This window comes from Carassius carassius, chromosome 20 (assembly GCF_963082965.1).
Source record: "Carassius carassius chromosome 20, fCarCar2.1, whole genome shotgun sequence".
Lineage (NCBI taxonomy): Eukaryota > Metazoa > Chordata > Actinopteri > Cypriniformes > Cyprinidae > Carassius > Carassius carassius.
In genome coordinates this window covers 6,457,548-6,476,483 of record NC_081774.1, presented here as the reverse complement: position 1 = coordinate 6,476,483, position 18,936 = coordinate 6,457,548, and the positions used below count along the sequence as shown (strand labels likewise).

Below are 18,936 nucleotides of genomic sequence, written 5' to 3'. Positions count from 1 at the left end.
CATTTTTGAAAGAAAAAAGGAGGAAAGTAAAGAAAAAGAGAGAAAGTTAGAGAGAGGTGACAATACCTGCTGGCTTCACTCTGGCTTCTTCTCAAGAGGATGATGGGATGAATGGATGAGTGGATGGATGAGTGGATGGATGGATGGATGAGGACCACATGAGTGGAAGCACGAGAAAAGGAACATAGAGAAACGGTGAAAAAACGTGCGTGAGCGTGCATGCATCTGAGAGCGCTCACTGAACACTACCAAAAAATAAGTATTGTGGAAGAGTATTAAAGAGGATTTCATGTAGAAAAACAATGAAATAATTGAAGCAAATGTTTTCTGGAGGGAAGGTGTGGTGTCAGATTGTGTTTCTGGATAATCAGAGGCTTTGCCGTGAGATGTGGCTGGTTAAATCCTGCATTAGATTCAAAGCCGGCAGCAGATGCTGCTCAACATGCTTCTGTGATACTGTACTGGAGATCTCAATATACATCTCTATCTTTCTCACACGCACAAACACAGTCTGCTCGATTATGAAGTGACACATTCAAGCTGTTCCACCCACACACCAGGGATGGCCATTTCACTCGTTTTGTCTACACAGGTACGCAAAAGATGAATCTAGCAAGTTCTCAAGTGCTTTGGAGGACGGGGGAGGGGTCTACACATCTGTGTGTGTTTTTTTTTATTTATTTTTTTTGACATAAATATGCCATGCATTAGAACAAACCGTTCTAATAATGGAAATTCTGTCATCATTTACTTACCCCCCTGTCGTTCCAAACCTGTATGACCACTTCATGAACAAATTATTTGGAACAGTTTTTTTTTAACTACATTAAACAAAAATATCCAACTCAAAAAGAACGATTGATTCATACTGGAAATCTAACAATGTTATCTCTCATGAAGAAAAGCAATGTTGTATTCTCAGTAAATAATGATTTAAATGATCAAACAGCTTCTCAGAAGATAGATATAGTCCGTTTTTGTCATTAATGGAGCTTAACAGCTGCATTTCTCATTCACACATTTACCTAAATGTTCACCTTTTCTGTTCCATGAAAGAAATATGTAGTACAGGTTTGGATAAACATGAATAAATAATGACATTTTCATTCTTCTGTGAGCCACCTTTAACTGGACACACTCAAAACTGATGTCCTTAAGGTCATGATTGTACAGTGTTAATGAAAAAACTAAGCACTGCCAAAACAGTATACACTTCCATTCAAAAGTTTGGGGTCAGTAAGATTTGTTTGAGGTTTTTGACAGAAGTCTCTTCTGCTCACCCAGGCTGCATTTATTTGATAAAAATTGAGTAAAACAGTAATATTCTGAAATAGTATTAAAATGTAAAGAAACAGTTTTCTATTTTAATACATTTTAAAATATGATTAATTCCTTTGATATCAAAGCTGAATTTTCAGCATCCATTACTCCAGTTCTCATGCTTCAGAAATAAATACGCTGATTTGGTGCTTAAGAAACATTTATTATTATCACAGTGTTGAAAACAGCTGCTTGAAATTTTTGTGGAAACTGTGATCCATTTTTTAGGATTGTTTTGTGGAGTAGTCAAAGTCTTTACTGTCACTGTCAATTTAATTCATACTGACTGAAAAAAATTGTTTCTTTAAAAAAAATTACTGACCTCAAACAATTACGTGGTAGTTTTAATATATTAACAGTATTTTAATTACATGAAATATTCTTATATTAAACCTTGGGCCGGTGTTATTCTCTCTATATTTACTTCCTCTGGCCACTATCTTTAAAAAATATGGTGTCTCCTTTCATTTATATGCTGACGACACCCAACTTTACCTTCCCCTGCAATGCAATAATGATTCTTCTCTTCAGCCACTGTTAGACTGCCTGAATGATCTTAAGGCATGGCTTTCCCTCAATTTTCTTCATTTAAATGAAAACAAAACTGAGTTTATTCTGTTCGGCCCCAAGGAAAACTGCGATTTTGACCTTGACCTCGGGCCTCTCACCCCTTATAACTCAAAGTGTGTTAGGAATTTGGGCTTCTTATTTGATTCAAATTTAAAATTTGATAAACAGATTTCTGCTGTAGTCAAGTCATGTTTTTACCAACTTCGCCTTCTCAGTAAAGTAAAATCCATTCTTTCAAGAAATAACTTAGAAATAGCCATTCATGCCTTCATTACCTGTAGGCTTGATTACTGCAACTCATTGTACTATGGCAGTACCCAGGCATCTATCTCCCGCCTACAGCTAGTTCAGAACGCAGCCGCTAGAGTGCTTGCAGGGAAGCGTAAGTTTGACCATATAACACCTGTTTTAATGTCCCTTCACTGGCTACCAGTCAAGTACAGGATTGAGTTTAAAATTTTATTATTTGTTTACAAAGCTTTGAATAACCTGGCACCGCAATATTTAACTGAACTTTTGGTTCCTTATACACCATCTAGAAACCTGAGATCCAGTGACCATGGCCTCCTAACAGTCCCTAAAGTAAAACTAAAAAAACGTGGCGATCGATCTTTTGCTGCCGCAGGCCCGAAGCTATGGAATAGCCTTCCGATGTTTATTAGGCATGCCCCGTCTATCTACATTTTTAAAACTCAGCTAAAGACTCATTTATTCTCCATGGCTTTTAACACTATATAGCTATTTTCAGCTATATTATTACTGCTCGCTTGTTCTTTTTTGTATTATATATGCATGCTGTATCTGTTTTATTTATTCTACTGTGTTTCTTTGATTGCTTGTGAAGCACTTTGGTCAACCTTGGTTGTGTTTTAAATGTGCTATATAAATAAATGATTGATTGATTGATTAAATATATAATGCCAAAATAAATAATGAAAACTAAATTTCAAAATAACCCCTTTTATCTGATCCGTGCATGGTTGCTACTGGAATTTGTTTAGTGTGAAATGTTTTGAAGTTTAAAAGTCAAGGCAATTATTGTGTTGTCATGGTTGATCATTGCGGCCTCTTCTCCGAGAGCTCGGGTAATCATGCCCATCCCTATCCCACACACACACACACACACACACACACACACACACACACACACACACACACACAGATCAGTAGCACAGCAGTGGCATGTTAAACCATGGTTAGGTTTGTGTATGTGAACGATGGATTACCTGTAAAGGTGTGCACTCCATTCAGCCGAGAAACAGATGATGGAGTGGCAGGGGAGGAGGAGGGGGGTGAGGGAGGGGTGCGAGTAAGAACAGAGGAGGGCAGAAGAGTGAGATCAGGGAAGAGAGCGTTGGAAAGAGAGGTTGTGGGAACTTCAGGAGAGGAAGGGAGAGTGGAAGGAGCAGAAGTGAAAGAAGGGAGAGTCGAGGAGAAGGTAAGAGTGGATGTGGGGAAGGTAGTGGAAGACGACGAAGATGAGAATGGAGGAAGAGTTTTGTCTTCAGTAGATGTTGAAACTGAAGGTTCGGGAGAATCAGTGGGAAAAGCAGAGGATGAAGGGAGAGTAGAGGTGAGAATAAAGAAGTCGGAATCTTCCTGGTCTTGGAAGATGAAGGAAATGAAGGAAAAAGATTGACAACAAAAAATGACAGATGGAGAGGTGGATGATGGATGGGAGAGAAAATGGGAGAAGAAATAAAGAACACGTCATGCAAAAAGAGACACAAAAAGAAAGGAACGTAAAATTCAGAAAAGAGATGTGAAAGTAAACATAAACAGCAGAAGAAATAAACAATGACGAAAACACCCTTTCTCTCCATTCCTCGTTTGTCTTTCGTTAATTACCTTGTACCAGAAGGGTGTGCGTTATGTCCCCCATGCCGATCCCGTTATCAGCCTGGCACTCATAAACACCATTATCTGACTTGTTGAGGGATTCGAAGCGCAGGAACGCACCATCCACCTTTGCCAGCGGGGGGAGCTCTGCGTCTTTTCTCCGCCACACAAATGCAGTCGGCCTTAGAGAGGGAGAAGATTGCATTACAAAACGGACCACATATACAGCGTTTTGAAATTTCACATCAAAAGCAAAGCAGAAAGAGTCGTTTAATTGAGCAGATTGAAGGGTTTTGCAATTTGGCACACTATCAAAAGAGCTGAGGGGCACAGAGGGATGCGCTGGAAAGCGTCCCGAACACAGTGAAGCTCAGTCACATGTCAAGTGAAACGAACCAGACTTGATCAAATGGGAAAGTAAACCATGTGGCCAACCCACCAGTGCGGCGACAAACGTGACCCGGAGGCTCTTACTAATCAACCAGACAAGCCAACGTCCAGAAATAGCTGCTATCGTTCAATATAATCAGGAATAAAAGGGAATTTCTGGACTACTACCAGCGTGGTGGGATTTAGGACAGGGCCAATGATTGTGTTCAAAGATATCATAAACACTCTCCCTGTTTTTAATTGGTTAACCAAACTAGCCCCACCCCTCTTTAAAATCCTGCCATTGGTTGAGCCAGTGTTGCTGTGTTATGCTTATCTGGTGCTCAACTGTACAGAGAAATGTTCTGATAGTGCCACAGTGTTTACACTTTCTGAGAACGTCTACTTACTGCTGGGATAAAAGAAGGTATTTTAGCATCAAAAAAATTACACACTTCACCTTTAAAATCCTCTCAATATGCCAAAGTAACTGTGGCTTTTCTCTGTGTGCTCATACCGTGTCCAAGTCAGCGTGTCTTTGCAGGGATTTAGAGATCTACGGTGAAGACGAAGGCGTATCATTATTGAGCGTGTTATAATCCAAATAATATAATTCCTTTATTGATGTAGTTATGACTAAACTAATATCTCAGTCTACTTGCAATACAGTAAGACACCAACATAAGCAAGGAGTTATGAAATGTAGCGTTTCACAAAGAGACTGGCTTATATACATGATAGTGACACAAAGAACTGTTTTTTTTTATATTTAAAATGTAATTTATTCCTTTGAGGGCAAAATGTTCCGCAGCCATTACTCAAGTCTTCAGTGTCACATGATTCTTTAGAAATCATTCTAATATGATGATTTGGTGCTCAACATACATTTATTATTATTATCAGTTTTGAAAACAGTTTAAAAGAAAGTTCAAAAGAACAGCATTATTTGAAATCGAAATCCTTAGTAATAGTTTAAATGGTTTTACTGCCACTTTGACCAATTTATTGTGTCCTTGCTGAATAAAAGCATTAATTTCTTAAAATAAAAAAATCGTACTGACACCAAATGTTTTATAGACAATAATTCAAGCGGAGCAAAATATCATTACAGACCCTGTAAATGCCGCCTTTGATACTACAGGTATCTTCTTCATATACGGCCCCCTATTTGTGCTCCCATTCCAGTAAAGAAGACATAGAGCATAAAATCAAATGAGAAAATGCAACAGAGAGACATTATGGAATGTCTAAATGGGGTTGAATAGCTCTTGGTGTGGTACTAATGGATGTCAGGAGCAATAATGAGCTGTAATGCGATCCTGCACCAGTAGAGGGTGATATTCAATTACATTAATGTCTATTTCCAGGGAGAAATATTTATGTGATATAACCTAGCTTAAGTAGCTAAAATTGTAATAAATACATCTGAAATAATAACATTTCATCGTTTAGACCCAGAAAGGGATTTGCTGAAATCACTGAGATCATAGAGGGTTTGCTTTTAAAAACAAGCCTATGCAAGGACGTCTCCGATCCCTCTCTCTGTTGTTCTGTTTCTCACGTAACATCAACACAAATATCTCAGTGATACTGTCAAACCAAACCCTGCATGTGTGTGTATGTGTGTGTGTTGAAAAGAGTAAGGAGATCAATAGGCTGACCATTTTGAGCTTCATACATAAAACATTAATGTCAAGGATGGAAATGAGAGAGAGAGAGAGTGTGTGTGTCTTACTCTGGATTTCCGTTCCCCACACACTGCAGGAAAAACTTCTCTCCTTCTCTGGGCAGGTCACTCTCTGGATGAATCAACACGCTTGGAGAAACTGAGAGACACACAAACAGACATTTTGCTTTTGTTTTCGTCATGTTAATGTAGAAGGGGTAGGCAGTATGACCAAAACCTAAAATCACAGTAATCACAGAAACTGTGCTGAAAATGTAAGATTATGAAAAGATTTTAAAAGAACACACACACACACACACACACACACACACACACACACACACACACACACACACACACACACACATATATATATATATATATACACACACACACACACACACACACACACACACACACACACACACACACACACACACACACATATATATATATACACACACACACACACACACACACACATATATATATATACGTGTGTGTGTGTGTGTGTGTATACATTCTGACCAGTTCAATCTTATAATCACTGAAATTGTGCTGGAAATTCAACTGCTCGTTAACTCAAATCTAAACAAGCCCATCAGATGGCAGCTGCTCAATGGATTTAGGCATGTAGGCCTGGTCAAGACAATCTGCTGAAGCTCAGACCGAGTATCAGAATGGGGAAGAAAGGTAATTTAAGTGACTTTGAATGTGTCATGGTTGTTGGCGCCAGATGGACTGGTCTGAGTATTTCAGAAACTGCAGACCTGCTATGATTTTCACACACATCCATCTCTAGAGATTATAGAGAATAATCTGAAAAAGAGAAAACATCCAGTGAGCGGCAGTTCTGTGGGCGAGAATGCCTTGTTGATGCCAGATGTCAGAGGAGACTGGCCAGACTGGTTGAACTAACAGAAAGGCAACAGTAACTCAAGTTAATCACTCGTTACAACCAAGAAGTGCAGAAGAGCATGTCTAAAGGCACAACATGTCCAAGCAGATGGGCTATAGCAGCAGAAGACCACACTTGGTGCCACTCTTTTCAGCTAAGAACAGGAAATTGAGGCTACAATTCACACAGGTTTTCTAAAATTGGACAACAGAAGACTGGAAAAATGTTGCTTGGTGTGACAAGTCTCCATTTCTGCTGTGACATTCAGATGGTAGGGTCAGAATTTGGCGTAAACAACATGAAAGCATGGATCCTTCCTGCCTTGCATGAACGGTTCAGGCTGCTGCTGGTGGTGTGATGGTGTGGAGGACATTTTCTTGGGACAGTTTGTGCTCTTTATTACCAAGTTACCAACTGAGCATCATTTAAAGCCACAGCCTACCTGAGTAACGTTGCTGACCCTGTTTATCCTTTCTGATCACAAGTGTACCTATCGTATGATGGCTACTTCCAGCCATGTCCTAAAGCTCAAATCATCTTAAACTGGTTTCTTGAATGTGACAAATGGTTCACTATTACTCAAATGGAATAATGCCTTATATACAGTATATGGCATATATACAGTGCTTAACACATTTAGCCTATTAGACCACCACCGAATGTAAGCTTTGGGCCACATCTGCCCTTAACTAACATTATTTGGTGATTTGGTAACAAATATTTTTTTTTTATGTTTCTGTAATGAGAAATAAGTATGTGTAAGCTCTTTAGTCACAGTAGTATTTTTAATGCTAAAATATAATCGTTGTTATATATGAATGTTTTACTAGAAAGGCAGAAAAAATTGGTAAAGCATTTTCTTTATAATTTTTTTTATTCAAAACCTATTTATTTACTTGCAGTCCTTAATAGAAAAATAAGTTTTAATGGTTGAATGTTATGCTTGATTTATTTCTGACTTCTGAAAGAAGATGAATGTGCCAGCTCAAATTTGAATAAACATAATGTCTTCTGGTTGACATTTCTGAAATCACACAGTAGTAAGCGTTCTGGCTTTTGCATCTGTGTCTTACACAAGACGCTGAGGGGCTGCTCTGTCCTCTTATCTCCATTGGCAATGGACGCGTGATCCACCGCACAGGCGATCAGAGCGTTGTTATCATCTCTGTTGACAGTGAGGGTGAGCTCGCTGGTTACTGTGTAGGTCAGTTCATCAGGGTTGGACTCCACAACATCAGGACGCCCTACACATGCAAAGTAAACACTGTAATTACTGAACAACAACAGTTTGGGTTCAGAGCAGAAGCCTGACCTGACTGCTTGTGTGTTTGTACCTTGTATCTCCTCTTGATCGCGGTACCAATGTAGTTTAGCAGGAGGTTTGCTGCCTGAACTTGTGCAGGTGAGAGTAACCTTGCCGCCCTCCTTAACAGCATCATCAAAACCTGTTATCACCGGCTTACCTGGAACACCTGTGAGAGAGAAACAGATGTAAAAGGAAAACATAACATTTTCAAGTGCAATTTAAGAGAAATAAGGCCATCGCTGACCAGATAAAATGTAAAAAAAAATTTAAAACAGTTTTGCTCCGTAAGTAACGGCTCACTATCAGAAACCAGCTACTTGTTAGGAGGCCTGCACGGAATTTGCACCGAATTAAATCTGCTCTGTAGACTTCTGCAGAATTCGAATGTCCATCATTCACACCCCCCGCCCCTCACATGTTCTTTTATATAAGAATTTGGCGAATTGTACATTTTAACTGCCAAAAAGAGTACAGTACTTTCAGCTCCGCTAAACACATTTTACCATATTTAAATCAATTATTTGATAATTGAATAATTGATTAGATGTTTTCATTTTCTAATGGTGTCAGATGCATCACCATTTCAATGATTGAACATTTGTGGCTAAAACACCACTTTGAGAGCTCTCATAAACATCTAATAGAAAAAGCCTTGCTTTCAGATGGCACAAAATATTAATTGAAAGGCCATTAAACAAACAGATTTTTTTCTCGTGCTAAAGGCACCCATGATAGTCTCATTGACTTTCAGTGCAATACGAGAAGAGGAATGAGGAATACACTAAATATAGGGTTATTTCAGGATGACTGGGCCATTTTTTCGCCCCAAGTCATCTTACTGCCTAAATGCCTCAATTCACCCGAATTCACCCTATATCAATAGCAATTACCACTGATTCCTAATACCCTGACTCAAAATGCAAACTCAAACATACATACCCAGTACAGTAACTGTGGCTCGTGCAGTCCGAACAGGCATGGTGAAAATTGAACAGGTGTACTCTCCATCATCTGACAGCTGAATGTCCGAGATGGAGATTATCAGCTCTGTGGCCGTGGACTTTACCAACTGGATACGGTTATCTCTCAGTGCTGAAAAAGACAGAGCAGATAAGAATAACACATACACTACAGAGGTGTCATACACTACAATTTTTTAGCATTTTATTTCCCCCCCGAAGTCCACTGATAACGTTAGTCAAGGTGTCTGGCACCAAAACCATTGTGATTTATATTTATGTGATTACTTTCCACCATCTCTCCAACTCTTCCATTTTTCAGGCTTGTTTTTTGTATAAAAAAACCCCACAAGAAATTTTATTTGTACAAACCTGATTCACACTACGTTCATTTGAAATCTCGTAAAATTATAATTTTTTTAATAGTCTAAAAGGTCACTAATTTTCACTTACTCTTCTAGCAAAACATGTGATGTTTACTATCTCATGAAAAGTGAACTAAGTATAAAAGATCAGATCAGATTTCAAAGCAGTTTTGTCCGTTATTTAGAATCAAGTATTGAGCATCATACAGAATGTGCAATATCGCCTGAATACATTAATTTTCGCTTACTCTTTCCTCATCTACTAACCCAATGTTCACTATGTTGTGAATAATGAGGGAGTCAGCAGTTTTGGATCCAGTATACTGTATGCAAGAATGCATAAAATGTGTCTGTTCTCTTACAGATCTTGTGAGTTCAGCACCACAGCGGGATGACAGACACAAGTAAAGGCAAAGTTTTCAGTTTTCTCTGCTCTCTTTCCAGTGACAGCTACTCTCTGTTGTTGAATGAGAAAGTCTCTTGTCATTGTGCTGATTCTGACATTATTACTATAGCAACCAATGTAGACACACTGGATATTGAGTACACAGACTCCTCAGATAACGCTTGTGTGCATCCAAGCCTTGGAAATTTCCAAGATGCACATTAAGCAATTCTATATGTAAAAGACCTCTGTTCTGATTGGCTAGCACTGTTGATGATCAGAGCAAGGTAGGTGATGAACTATTTTATATCAAAAGGTAAAAAAAAAAATCTATATGGTAATGTTGTCCTTCACTTTAACAAATGTACACATTTAAATACAGCCTTTCTCTTGTTCTCTTATATGCTGTAATAGTATTATTATTATTATTTTATTTAGCTATTTTCTATTTTAATGAATTATTATATATATACTTTTTTAAGTTGTACAGAATTTTTTAAATATTGTTATGAGCTTATTTTTTTTATATCAGTTCATTTTTAGTCATTTTAGTATTTCAAAACAACTATTTAAAGGTTTCTAAGTTTTTCTTCTAACATTTATATTTTATTTTGTTTTAGCTTGATTTCAATTAACTAACATGTAAAAGTTTTAGTTAACAATAACAATTACTCTCTTTCAGCAAAATGGAGCAAAAATATTGATGACTCATCCTGCACTACTTCGATTTTTATCCAGTTACGTGCGCTGTCAAATAAGCCCCTCCCCCCATCACTGGCATGTCTGACCAAACAGACTTTCAAGGATCAGGAAAACCTGCTTGAAAAGTTATTATTTTTGCTAATGGTGCAGAAATGACACACTTCACCTTTGAGCAAAAGGAGAACTGTCTAACACTGATTTACAGTAAATGTGTGTGTGCTTCATGGTTTATCAGTAAGTGAAGGGCACTTAATTTGTCTTCATCAGCTGCTGTTCCTCTGTCCTCCATCCTGCTCTTTCATGCACACACTCCTCCTTTGTCATTTCACCCTTTATCTTTTTTCGCTCATCCACCCATCTATCGTTTCTCCACACTAATCTGTTCATCGCTTCTCACTGGAGAGTATGTGCGTGTCTCCCATTCTCCTTTTAGTGTGCTCTCTCTCTCTCTTTTGTACACAACAAAAACACATTTTCTTAAACAATATTTTTTATTTTTACTTTTCCATATATCTAAACATCCTTCAAACAAGATAAATTTACTTGAGAAGCAAGACAATGAGATTCATTGGGATTTTTTTAACACATTTTTTAATCCACATGAAAAAGTCACTTTAAAATATACATTTATGTAGCTATAAGTGTTTTTTTGTGTGTGTGAAAAGAAGAAATTGATTAAAAAGTGATTTTTTTAAAAGTTCATCTGTGAGAATGTATTTCTCGCCTCCTTTCTTTTAACACCCCTTCCTTCTCGTTCAATAGACTGTTTTCTATTTCTGCTTCTTCATTGTGCTCTCTTGTCGCCTCCTTTTGTTTTCCTCTTTAATTAGGTCACCCCTCTATTCTCTCTCTGTCTTTCTCTCTCCATCAACTTGCTTTTTGTTATCACAGAGCCACCTGTTTGTTTTTAGGGTGATATTAATGTTTTAGGAAGGTGTCTCACGCATTGTTTTGTGTCTGGCGTTGAGGGGATGAGAGCTCTGTAGAAATCTCTAAGGAAGGGTCCAACGAAAATCAATTTCCTGTTCAGACCAAAATGGTGAGTAATTGCAATCACAGACAACGTTTTAAAAGCGATTGAGTAAAAGAGAGGTCACGAAATGTCAGTTTGTAAAAATCTGTGTGAATTGCCATTTACTGTTCAACCAGTTTTATCTGTAATTTGACCCTTTTTTTGTGGGGAAAGGATATTCTACTTGTCACGGTTCGTGAATGCACCGTCTCCAGCTGTAGTCATGTTATGTCATGTTGATTGGTTCATGTGGGTGTTGCCACTGATCGCCTGATCAGCGGCAGGTGCATCTCATTCCAACCGCCTATTTAACGCCCTGTCTTTTGTCTCCTGTTTGTCAGATCGTTGTTTGAGGTCCTCCTGTCGATGTCTGTTCATGCTCCTGTGTCAGGACCTTGCTCAGTTTCCTGTTTCAGTCTTCATTGGATATTCACAGTCACTCACGGATTATCACCGCCGATCACCAATCTACCATCACCGCCATCGCTACCAACGCACTCAAATCACCTACCCACCTGTCTGTGCTGCCATCGTGGTTCCTGCGTCACTCACCAGCATTCATCCATCACTACTCCTGTCAATAAACTACCTTTACTTGCATCTGCCTCCTGTCCTCCATTGTTAGCGTCACAGAACGATCTGACCAACATGGAGGCAGCGAGTAATCAACCCTCCTCCCTCGAAGCTTTCCTCAGCGCCAGTGTTCGGAGGATGGACTCCCAGGAGCGGACTCTTAACGACACTGGTCGCGCGGTTCAGGCTTTAGTGACGCAGGTGTCCGAGCTCACCCAACAGTTCCAGCTATTACGAGCTCCCACTGCGCCACTCACACCGCCTGTTCCACCAGCACCATCGGAGGCCCCCTCCCAGTCGGAACCACGCCTCCCGATTCCGGAAGCGTACTCAGGTGAGCCCGACTATTGTAGAGCTTTCCTTAACCGTTGTGATATGCATTTTGCCCTCCAGCCTAGAACGTTCGCCACTGAGAGGGCCAAGGTGGCCTTCGTCCTGACCCTGCTCTCTGGGAGGGCGGCATTGTGGGGAACAGCGGTGTGGGAGAACCAGGACCCATGCTGCGCCTCGTTCCAGGCGCTCTCCGCCGAGATGAGACGGGTCTTTGATCGGGCCGCCGCAGGACGGGAGGAGGCCAGGAGGCTGGCGGAGTTACGCCAGCATGAGAGATCCGTCTCGGACTATTCCATCGAGTTCCGGACCCTGGCGGCGGAGTGCCATTGGAACGAGGAGGCGTAGTGGGACATGTTCCTGCATGGGCTGGCTGACCGCGTCCAGAGGGAGATCTACGCCCTGGACCTTCCCCCGTCGTTCAATGGACTTATTGAGCTGGCCCTTCGGGTCAATGCAAGTCTGGCACGGATGGAGAGGAGGGGGCTACTCAACACCCCATCCAGGGGACCGGCAGACGTGCGGTTCAGTGGCGGGGACGTGGCCAGCCCCGTCTACGATCACGAGCCCATGCAGGTAGGGCGAGCTCGGCTTTCCCGGGAGGAGAAGGAGAGGCGGAGGTCCCTGGGCCTTTGCCTTTACTGCGGGGGAGCCGGACATCAAGCCCACGCCTGTCCGGTAAAAGGCCAGGCCCCGTAGTACGTATGAGGCTACTATCGGGTGGGATCTCCGCCGAGAAGGCCTCATCATCATCATCATCCTCACCATCATCTTCTACGCTCCTCCCGGTATGGGTGCGGTGGTCAGCACAGACACATCACTGTCAGGCACTACTGGATTCCGGGGCGGAAGGTAACTTCATGGACAGCACATTAGCCCACAAGCTCCACATTCCCCTCAGACCTCTTCCGCACCACATCATGGTTCACGCCCTCACTGGTCAGCAACTTCCCACCATATCATACATCACTGAAGACATTACACTCATCACCTCTGGCAATCACTCCGAGACCATCTCTTTTCACATCCTTGACTCTCCCCTGGCACCCATTGTCCTCGGACACCCTTGGCTCCTCCTCCACAACCCTAGCATTGACTGGCTCTCTAACTCCGTTTTGTCTTGGTGTAAAAGGTGTCATGAGTCTTGTCTAGTGTCTGCCTGTCCGTCTGTGTCGGCTGCTTCTCTTCCTCCGCATCGTCCTTACGACTGTGCCATAGATTTACTATCAGGTAAGTCTCCGCCTAAGGGCAAACTCTATTCACTTTCTGTTCCAGAGAGGGAGGCTATGGAGAAATATATTTCTGATTCTCTAGCTTCTAAATTCATCCACCCATCCTCTTCTCCTGCGGGGGCGGGGTTCTTTTTTGTGGGAAAGAAGGACGGATCTCTGCGACCTTGTATTGATGTCTTCGGCCTTCGAGAGGTTGCAGGGAGCGTCAATTTTCACAAAACTGGACTTACGCAATGCGTATCATGAATGGAAGACCGCTTTTAACACCCCCAGAGGGCACTTTGAATACTTGGTTATGCCCTTTGGGCTCTCCAACTCCCCAGCGGTCTTCCAGGCACTCGTCAACGACGTGCTGCGAGATATGATCGATCAGTTCATTTATGTCTACCTGGACGACATATTGATTTTTTCTTCTTCTCTCCAGGAACATGTGCAGCACGTCCAACGAGTGCTTCAGAGGTTGCTAGAGAATGGGCTTTTTGTCAAGGCGGAGAAATGCGAATTTCATGCACAGTCAATTCCATTTTTGGGGTATATCGTGTCGACTGAGGGAATACGCATGGATCCCGAGAAGGTTAAGGCTGTGGTAGAATGGCCAAGCCCAGATTCCCGTAAGGCCCTACAGAGGTTTCTGGGGTTCGCTAACTTCTACCGGCGTTTTATTCGCGACTTCAGCCAACTAGCCGCACCTCTGACCGCCTTGACCTCCGCCAAGACTGCGTTCAGGTGGTCGGACACAGCTGAGGCTGTGTTTGCCAAACTGAAGAGCCGTTTCATTTCAGCCCCTATTCTGATTACCCCTGACCCTACACGTCAGTTCGTGGTGGAGGTCGACGCATCAGAGGTGGGGGTAGGAGCGGTGTTATCTCAACGTTCTCCCTTAGACGACAAGGTCCACCCTTGCGCGTATTTTTCATATCGTTTATCTCCGGCAGAATGAAATTACGATATTGGTAACCGAGAATTGTTGGCAGTTAAGATGGCATTGGAGGAATGGCGACACTGGTTAGAGGGATCGGGGGTTCCTTTTATAGTATGGACTGACCACAAGAATTTAGAGTACATTAGCACCGCCAAGAGGTTGAACTCCAGGCAGGCTCGGTGGGCACTTTTTTTCGGACGTTTTGACTTTACTATCTCGTACCGCCCGGGTTCCAAAAATATCAAACCCGATTCTTTGTTGCGTATTTTTGACCATTCCGAACGCCCGTCCACTCCCGAGTGTATTTTTCCTGAGACATTAGTGTTCTCCACTCTCACATGGGAGATCGAATCGAAGGTCAGAACGGCCTTAGAAGGGGTAACGCCTCCGCCCGGGTGCCCACCGAACCGTTTATTTGTGCCGGAGGGATTAAGGTCCAACGTTATCCAGTGGGGACATTGCTCGAATGTAGCTTGCCATCCAGGGGTTAACCGTACTAGATTTTTAGTCAAGCAACGATTCTGGTGGCCACTTATGGCTCGCGACATTCACAGTTTTGTTTTGGCTTGCTCGGGTTGTGCCACGGGTAAGACTTCCAATCGGCCCCCTGATGGGTTACTCCAACCGCTGCCGGTTCCTTCGAGACCCTGGTCCCACATCGCTCTAGATTTTATTACCGCCCTCCCGCCCTCCCAGGGCAACACGGTAGTTTTAACCGTGAGTGTAGTGTAGGTTACCAGCCACCTATTTTTCCCAGTATGGAATCCGAAGTTGCGGTCCCCTCCGCTCACGCCTTCGTCCAGAGGTGCCACCGCACTTGGACCAGAGCCCGTTAGACTCTACTCCAAGTGGGGGCGCGCACCAAGGCCAAGGCCGATCGCCACCGGTCTAGGCCTCCCGTATACGTCGTGGGTCAAAAGGTGTGGCTTTCAACCAAGAATATTCCTCTCCGGTCCGTATCTAATAAATTGGCTCCCAAATTTATTGGCCCGTTTACTGTCACCAAGATCATTAGTCCGGTGGCAGTCCGCCTTAAACTCCCTCCTACGTACAGGAGAATTCATCCCGCCTTTCATGTGTCCAAAATCAAGCCCGTATTTCATTCTCCCATTAATCCGCCTACCCCGGTCCCTCCCCCGCCGCGTCTCGTAGATGGGGAGACCACCTATTTGGTAAATCGTATTCTGGACTCTAGAAGGAGGGGACGCGGATTTCAGTACTTGGTGGACTGGGAGGGTTACGGTCCGGAGGAGAGAAGTTGGGTACCTGCTAGGGACATCCTGGATCACTCCCTTATCGATGATTACAATCGACAGGTAAGAGATTCTGGGGACGCCAGGAGGCGTCCTTAGGAGGAGGGGTACTGTCACAGTTCGTGAATGCACCGTCTCCAGCTGTAGTCATGTTATGTCATGTTGATTGGTTCATGTGGGTGTTGCCACTGATCGCCTGATCAGCGGCAGGTGCATCTCATTCCAACCGCCTATTTAACGCCCTGTCTTTCGTCTCCTGTTTGTCAGATCGTTGTTTAAGGTCCTCGTGTCTATGTCTGTTCGTGCTCCTGTGTTCCTGTCCTTGCTCAGTTTCCTGTTTCAGTCTTCATTGGATATTCACAGTCACTCATGGATTATCACCGCCGATCACCAATCTACCATCACCGCCATCGCTACCAACGCACTCAAATCACCTACCCACCTGTCTGTGCTGCCATCGTGGTTCCTGCGTCACTCACCAGCATTCCTCCATCACTACTCCTATCAATAAACTACCTTTACTTGCATCTGCCTCCTCTCCTCCATTGTTAGCGTCACACTACTAAATAAATACATTTAAAAAATACTCAAATGATTACAATTCTATTACAAGACTTTTTTATCTTCAGTTATTGACTGGATCATGAAAAGAGAGAGTTGTTAAACAGTGTAGCCAGACAGAATGCTAAAAACACTGCCTAAATAAAGTAATGTGGATAAGATCTTAAAGTTATGGCAGTTGGCAATATATTCAGCAACTAAGTACTTTTTGATCATTTTTTGAGCTAGGCATCTACAGCCCCCATTCATTTTTATTCATTTTATATGGGCAAAGAGCATCCACAAAATAAAAAAAGTCATATAGTTTTGGAAAAACATGAGGATGAATAAATAATGACAGAATCATAATTTTCTTTTCAAAATAGGCGAATCTCACCTCTCTTTTCTCCAAAGTACAGGGTCTGCTGAGCCGTGTTGGACCACTGGAGAGAGGAGTTATCATTTTCCTTCACACTGCAGGTCAGGGTCACCACTCCACCCACTGCCACCGTCTCATCTTGGGTCACTGGCAGGAAGGGGTCATCATCTGAGCAACAGGACAGAGATAAATGAGAAGATATTAGAGTCAACGAGACCAAAAAAAACATCATGAAATAAGCTATAGTTAGAGACAGGAGGAGACGGGGAGAAAATGAGAGTGAGACTTAGGTGAAAATTAGATGCTTCGTCCCCAACATCATGATCTTTGAGTGCAGTGCTGTGTATTTCTTGCAGGAAAAAATGAAAATGGCATTGCTAACGTTGCCTGCACCTCATGCCGTGAGAGTTGCCAGAGAAGGAAACTGAAGACCAGGAAAAGAAAGAAAAAAAGAGAGAGGAAGGAAACTGAACAGGTATGATAATCAAACCGTTCACTGACAATGAATGGAAAACATAATTTGGTAAAAACTAAAACTGAATTTGAGAATTTTTTTTTTACATTTTACAGGGCCTTAAAATGTAATTTTTGTTAAACTTTTAATACATTTCTGATTAATATTGTACATTTCCCGATTTAAGTTAATTAGACATTGAAATAGACACTTAGACAAATAAACATTAATTGATTAATAACATTTAATTTAACCATTAAAACAATGTGTAGAAAATAAAAACGGTAAAAATGCAATAATACAAAATAATTTGGATTTCATAGGGCTCTATAGAAACCACCCAGAACACCCTAGCAACTGCATAAAAACACGTCATAATGAGTTTTGCACTGGTAAGTACTACTAACATTTATTTTTTTGTTTTTTTTTGGTTGCTTAGTGTTTATGGGATTGAGGTTTGATCCAACACATGTACTGTAGAGCCCTTTAGGTATCTAAAAGATGACAAATTAACTCATTCAATTGGAAAAGTGTCTGTGTGAGTGTGTGTATGAAGGCCAGATGTAATGCCAGTGTGAGTCTAGCTGTATAATAATTACGCCCTGGGCTGCCCATGCTCCACTTTACCCAATAATTACAACTTAGGTTATAATCGATGACCTTTTTAATGCTGACCGGTGCTGAATGAACTCTAGGAGAAGCGTTGTCTGAATGTTAGGCTAATGGCAGCTTGAAAGGAGCGCAAATGTTTAGTGAATGCTGGGCAAATGCTGGCTTGGCAATGGCCAAGCTCTGGACTCAAAGAGATTAAACACGGTGCAAAACTTGGCTGAATGTTGGGCGTATGCTGGCTGAATGACGGGGCAAATATTGCTAATTGCAAAGCTAACATTGGCTGAATACTGAGTTAAACTTGGCCCGACATTGATATTGCACTAACCTAATGATACTCGCTTTTTGTCGATCTCAATCTTGGATTGATTTAGGCTAAACGCTGACTTAATTCTAGCCTGATGTTTTGCTAGCACTGGGGATTAACCTACTGAATCACAGGCCAAATGCCGGCTTTCCACAGGCAAATATATGGGACATATACAGGTGCAGCAGGCGGGCATTAAGCTAGGCCAAACTCAGCCTGATTAGCCTAAAAGGCTTTAACAAGACACTGCTTTTAAAAATAGAGCTTGAGCAGAGGCATGAGAAAAAGATAAGTCTCAGCATCTATATCACAGAACATCTGGCAATGTGTGTGTGCGAATGTCCAAATCAACACAATGGTAGAATTAGTTTTAGCTTTCTAAACCCAAAGAACCTATGCCAACAGATAATAAGCTAAAATTAGCCTTTAGCTTTAGCACACATGGTGCGGGCTACTTATTGGCAACCAATTAGAGCATTGTTAGCAGTTAATAAGCGATTAGTGTGTCACACGCTCTCTGTGCAGTGGACAACTGCTGCAGGGGGCACTTAGACTCTCAAAATGGCATCTGATCCATTTAACTGGTTATGTCAGGACACTGACTCAACTCTAATCACTGAGTGGATGGAGTGAAGTGGAGATGGGGAGAGAGAGAATATGGGTGAATTCAATTTTAAAGAGAACACCACTATGTCCTACTCACTCCAAAGGGCAGAGCACTTAAAGTGAGTAGTCTGAAGGGTGCAGGGCGTTACCGTCTCATTTGTGCGTGATTGGAACACAGTACACAAATACGTGTCACGGCCAGTTTATTTTGAATCCCAATGGTATCTTGATAATGTACAGTATGCTGCAAAATTCATGGCATAGTCTGACTAAAAATGAAATTTCTGTTTTTATTTACTAACCTTCATATTGTTCCAAATGTGCCAGGAACAAAAAA

At 41.9% G+C, this 18,936-nt stretch overlaps 1 protein-coding gene across 1 annotated transcript in view; it reads right to left on the bottom strand.

Annotated features, from left to right (window-relative positions):
• Positions 1 to 18,936, bottom strand: part of LOC132096130 (cell adhesion molecule 3-like) — a 60,010-nt gene that overhangs the window by 11,041 nt on the left and 30,033 nt on the right. The window contains exons 3-8 of the mRNA XM_059501324.1: positions 16,639 to 16,788; positions 8,908 to 9,060; positions 7,997 to 8,134; positions 7,736 to 7,906; positions 5,834 to 5,924; positions 3,739 to 3,911 (exon numbers count right to left, since the gene is read on the bottom strand). Coding sequence (XP_059357307.1) covers positions 3,739 to 3,911; positions 5,834 to 5,924; positions 7,736 to 7,906; positions 7,997 to 8,134; positions 8,908 to 9,060; positions 16,639 to 16,788 — 876 coding nt within the window. The remainder of the gene's footprint in view (positions 1 to 3,738; positions 3,912 to 5,833; positions 5,925 to 7,735; positions 7,907 to 7,996; positions 8,135 to 8,907; positions 9,061 to 16,638; positions 16,789 to 18,936) is intronic.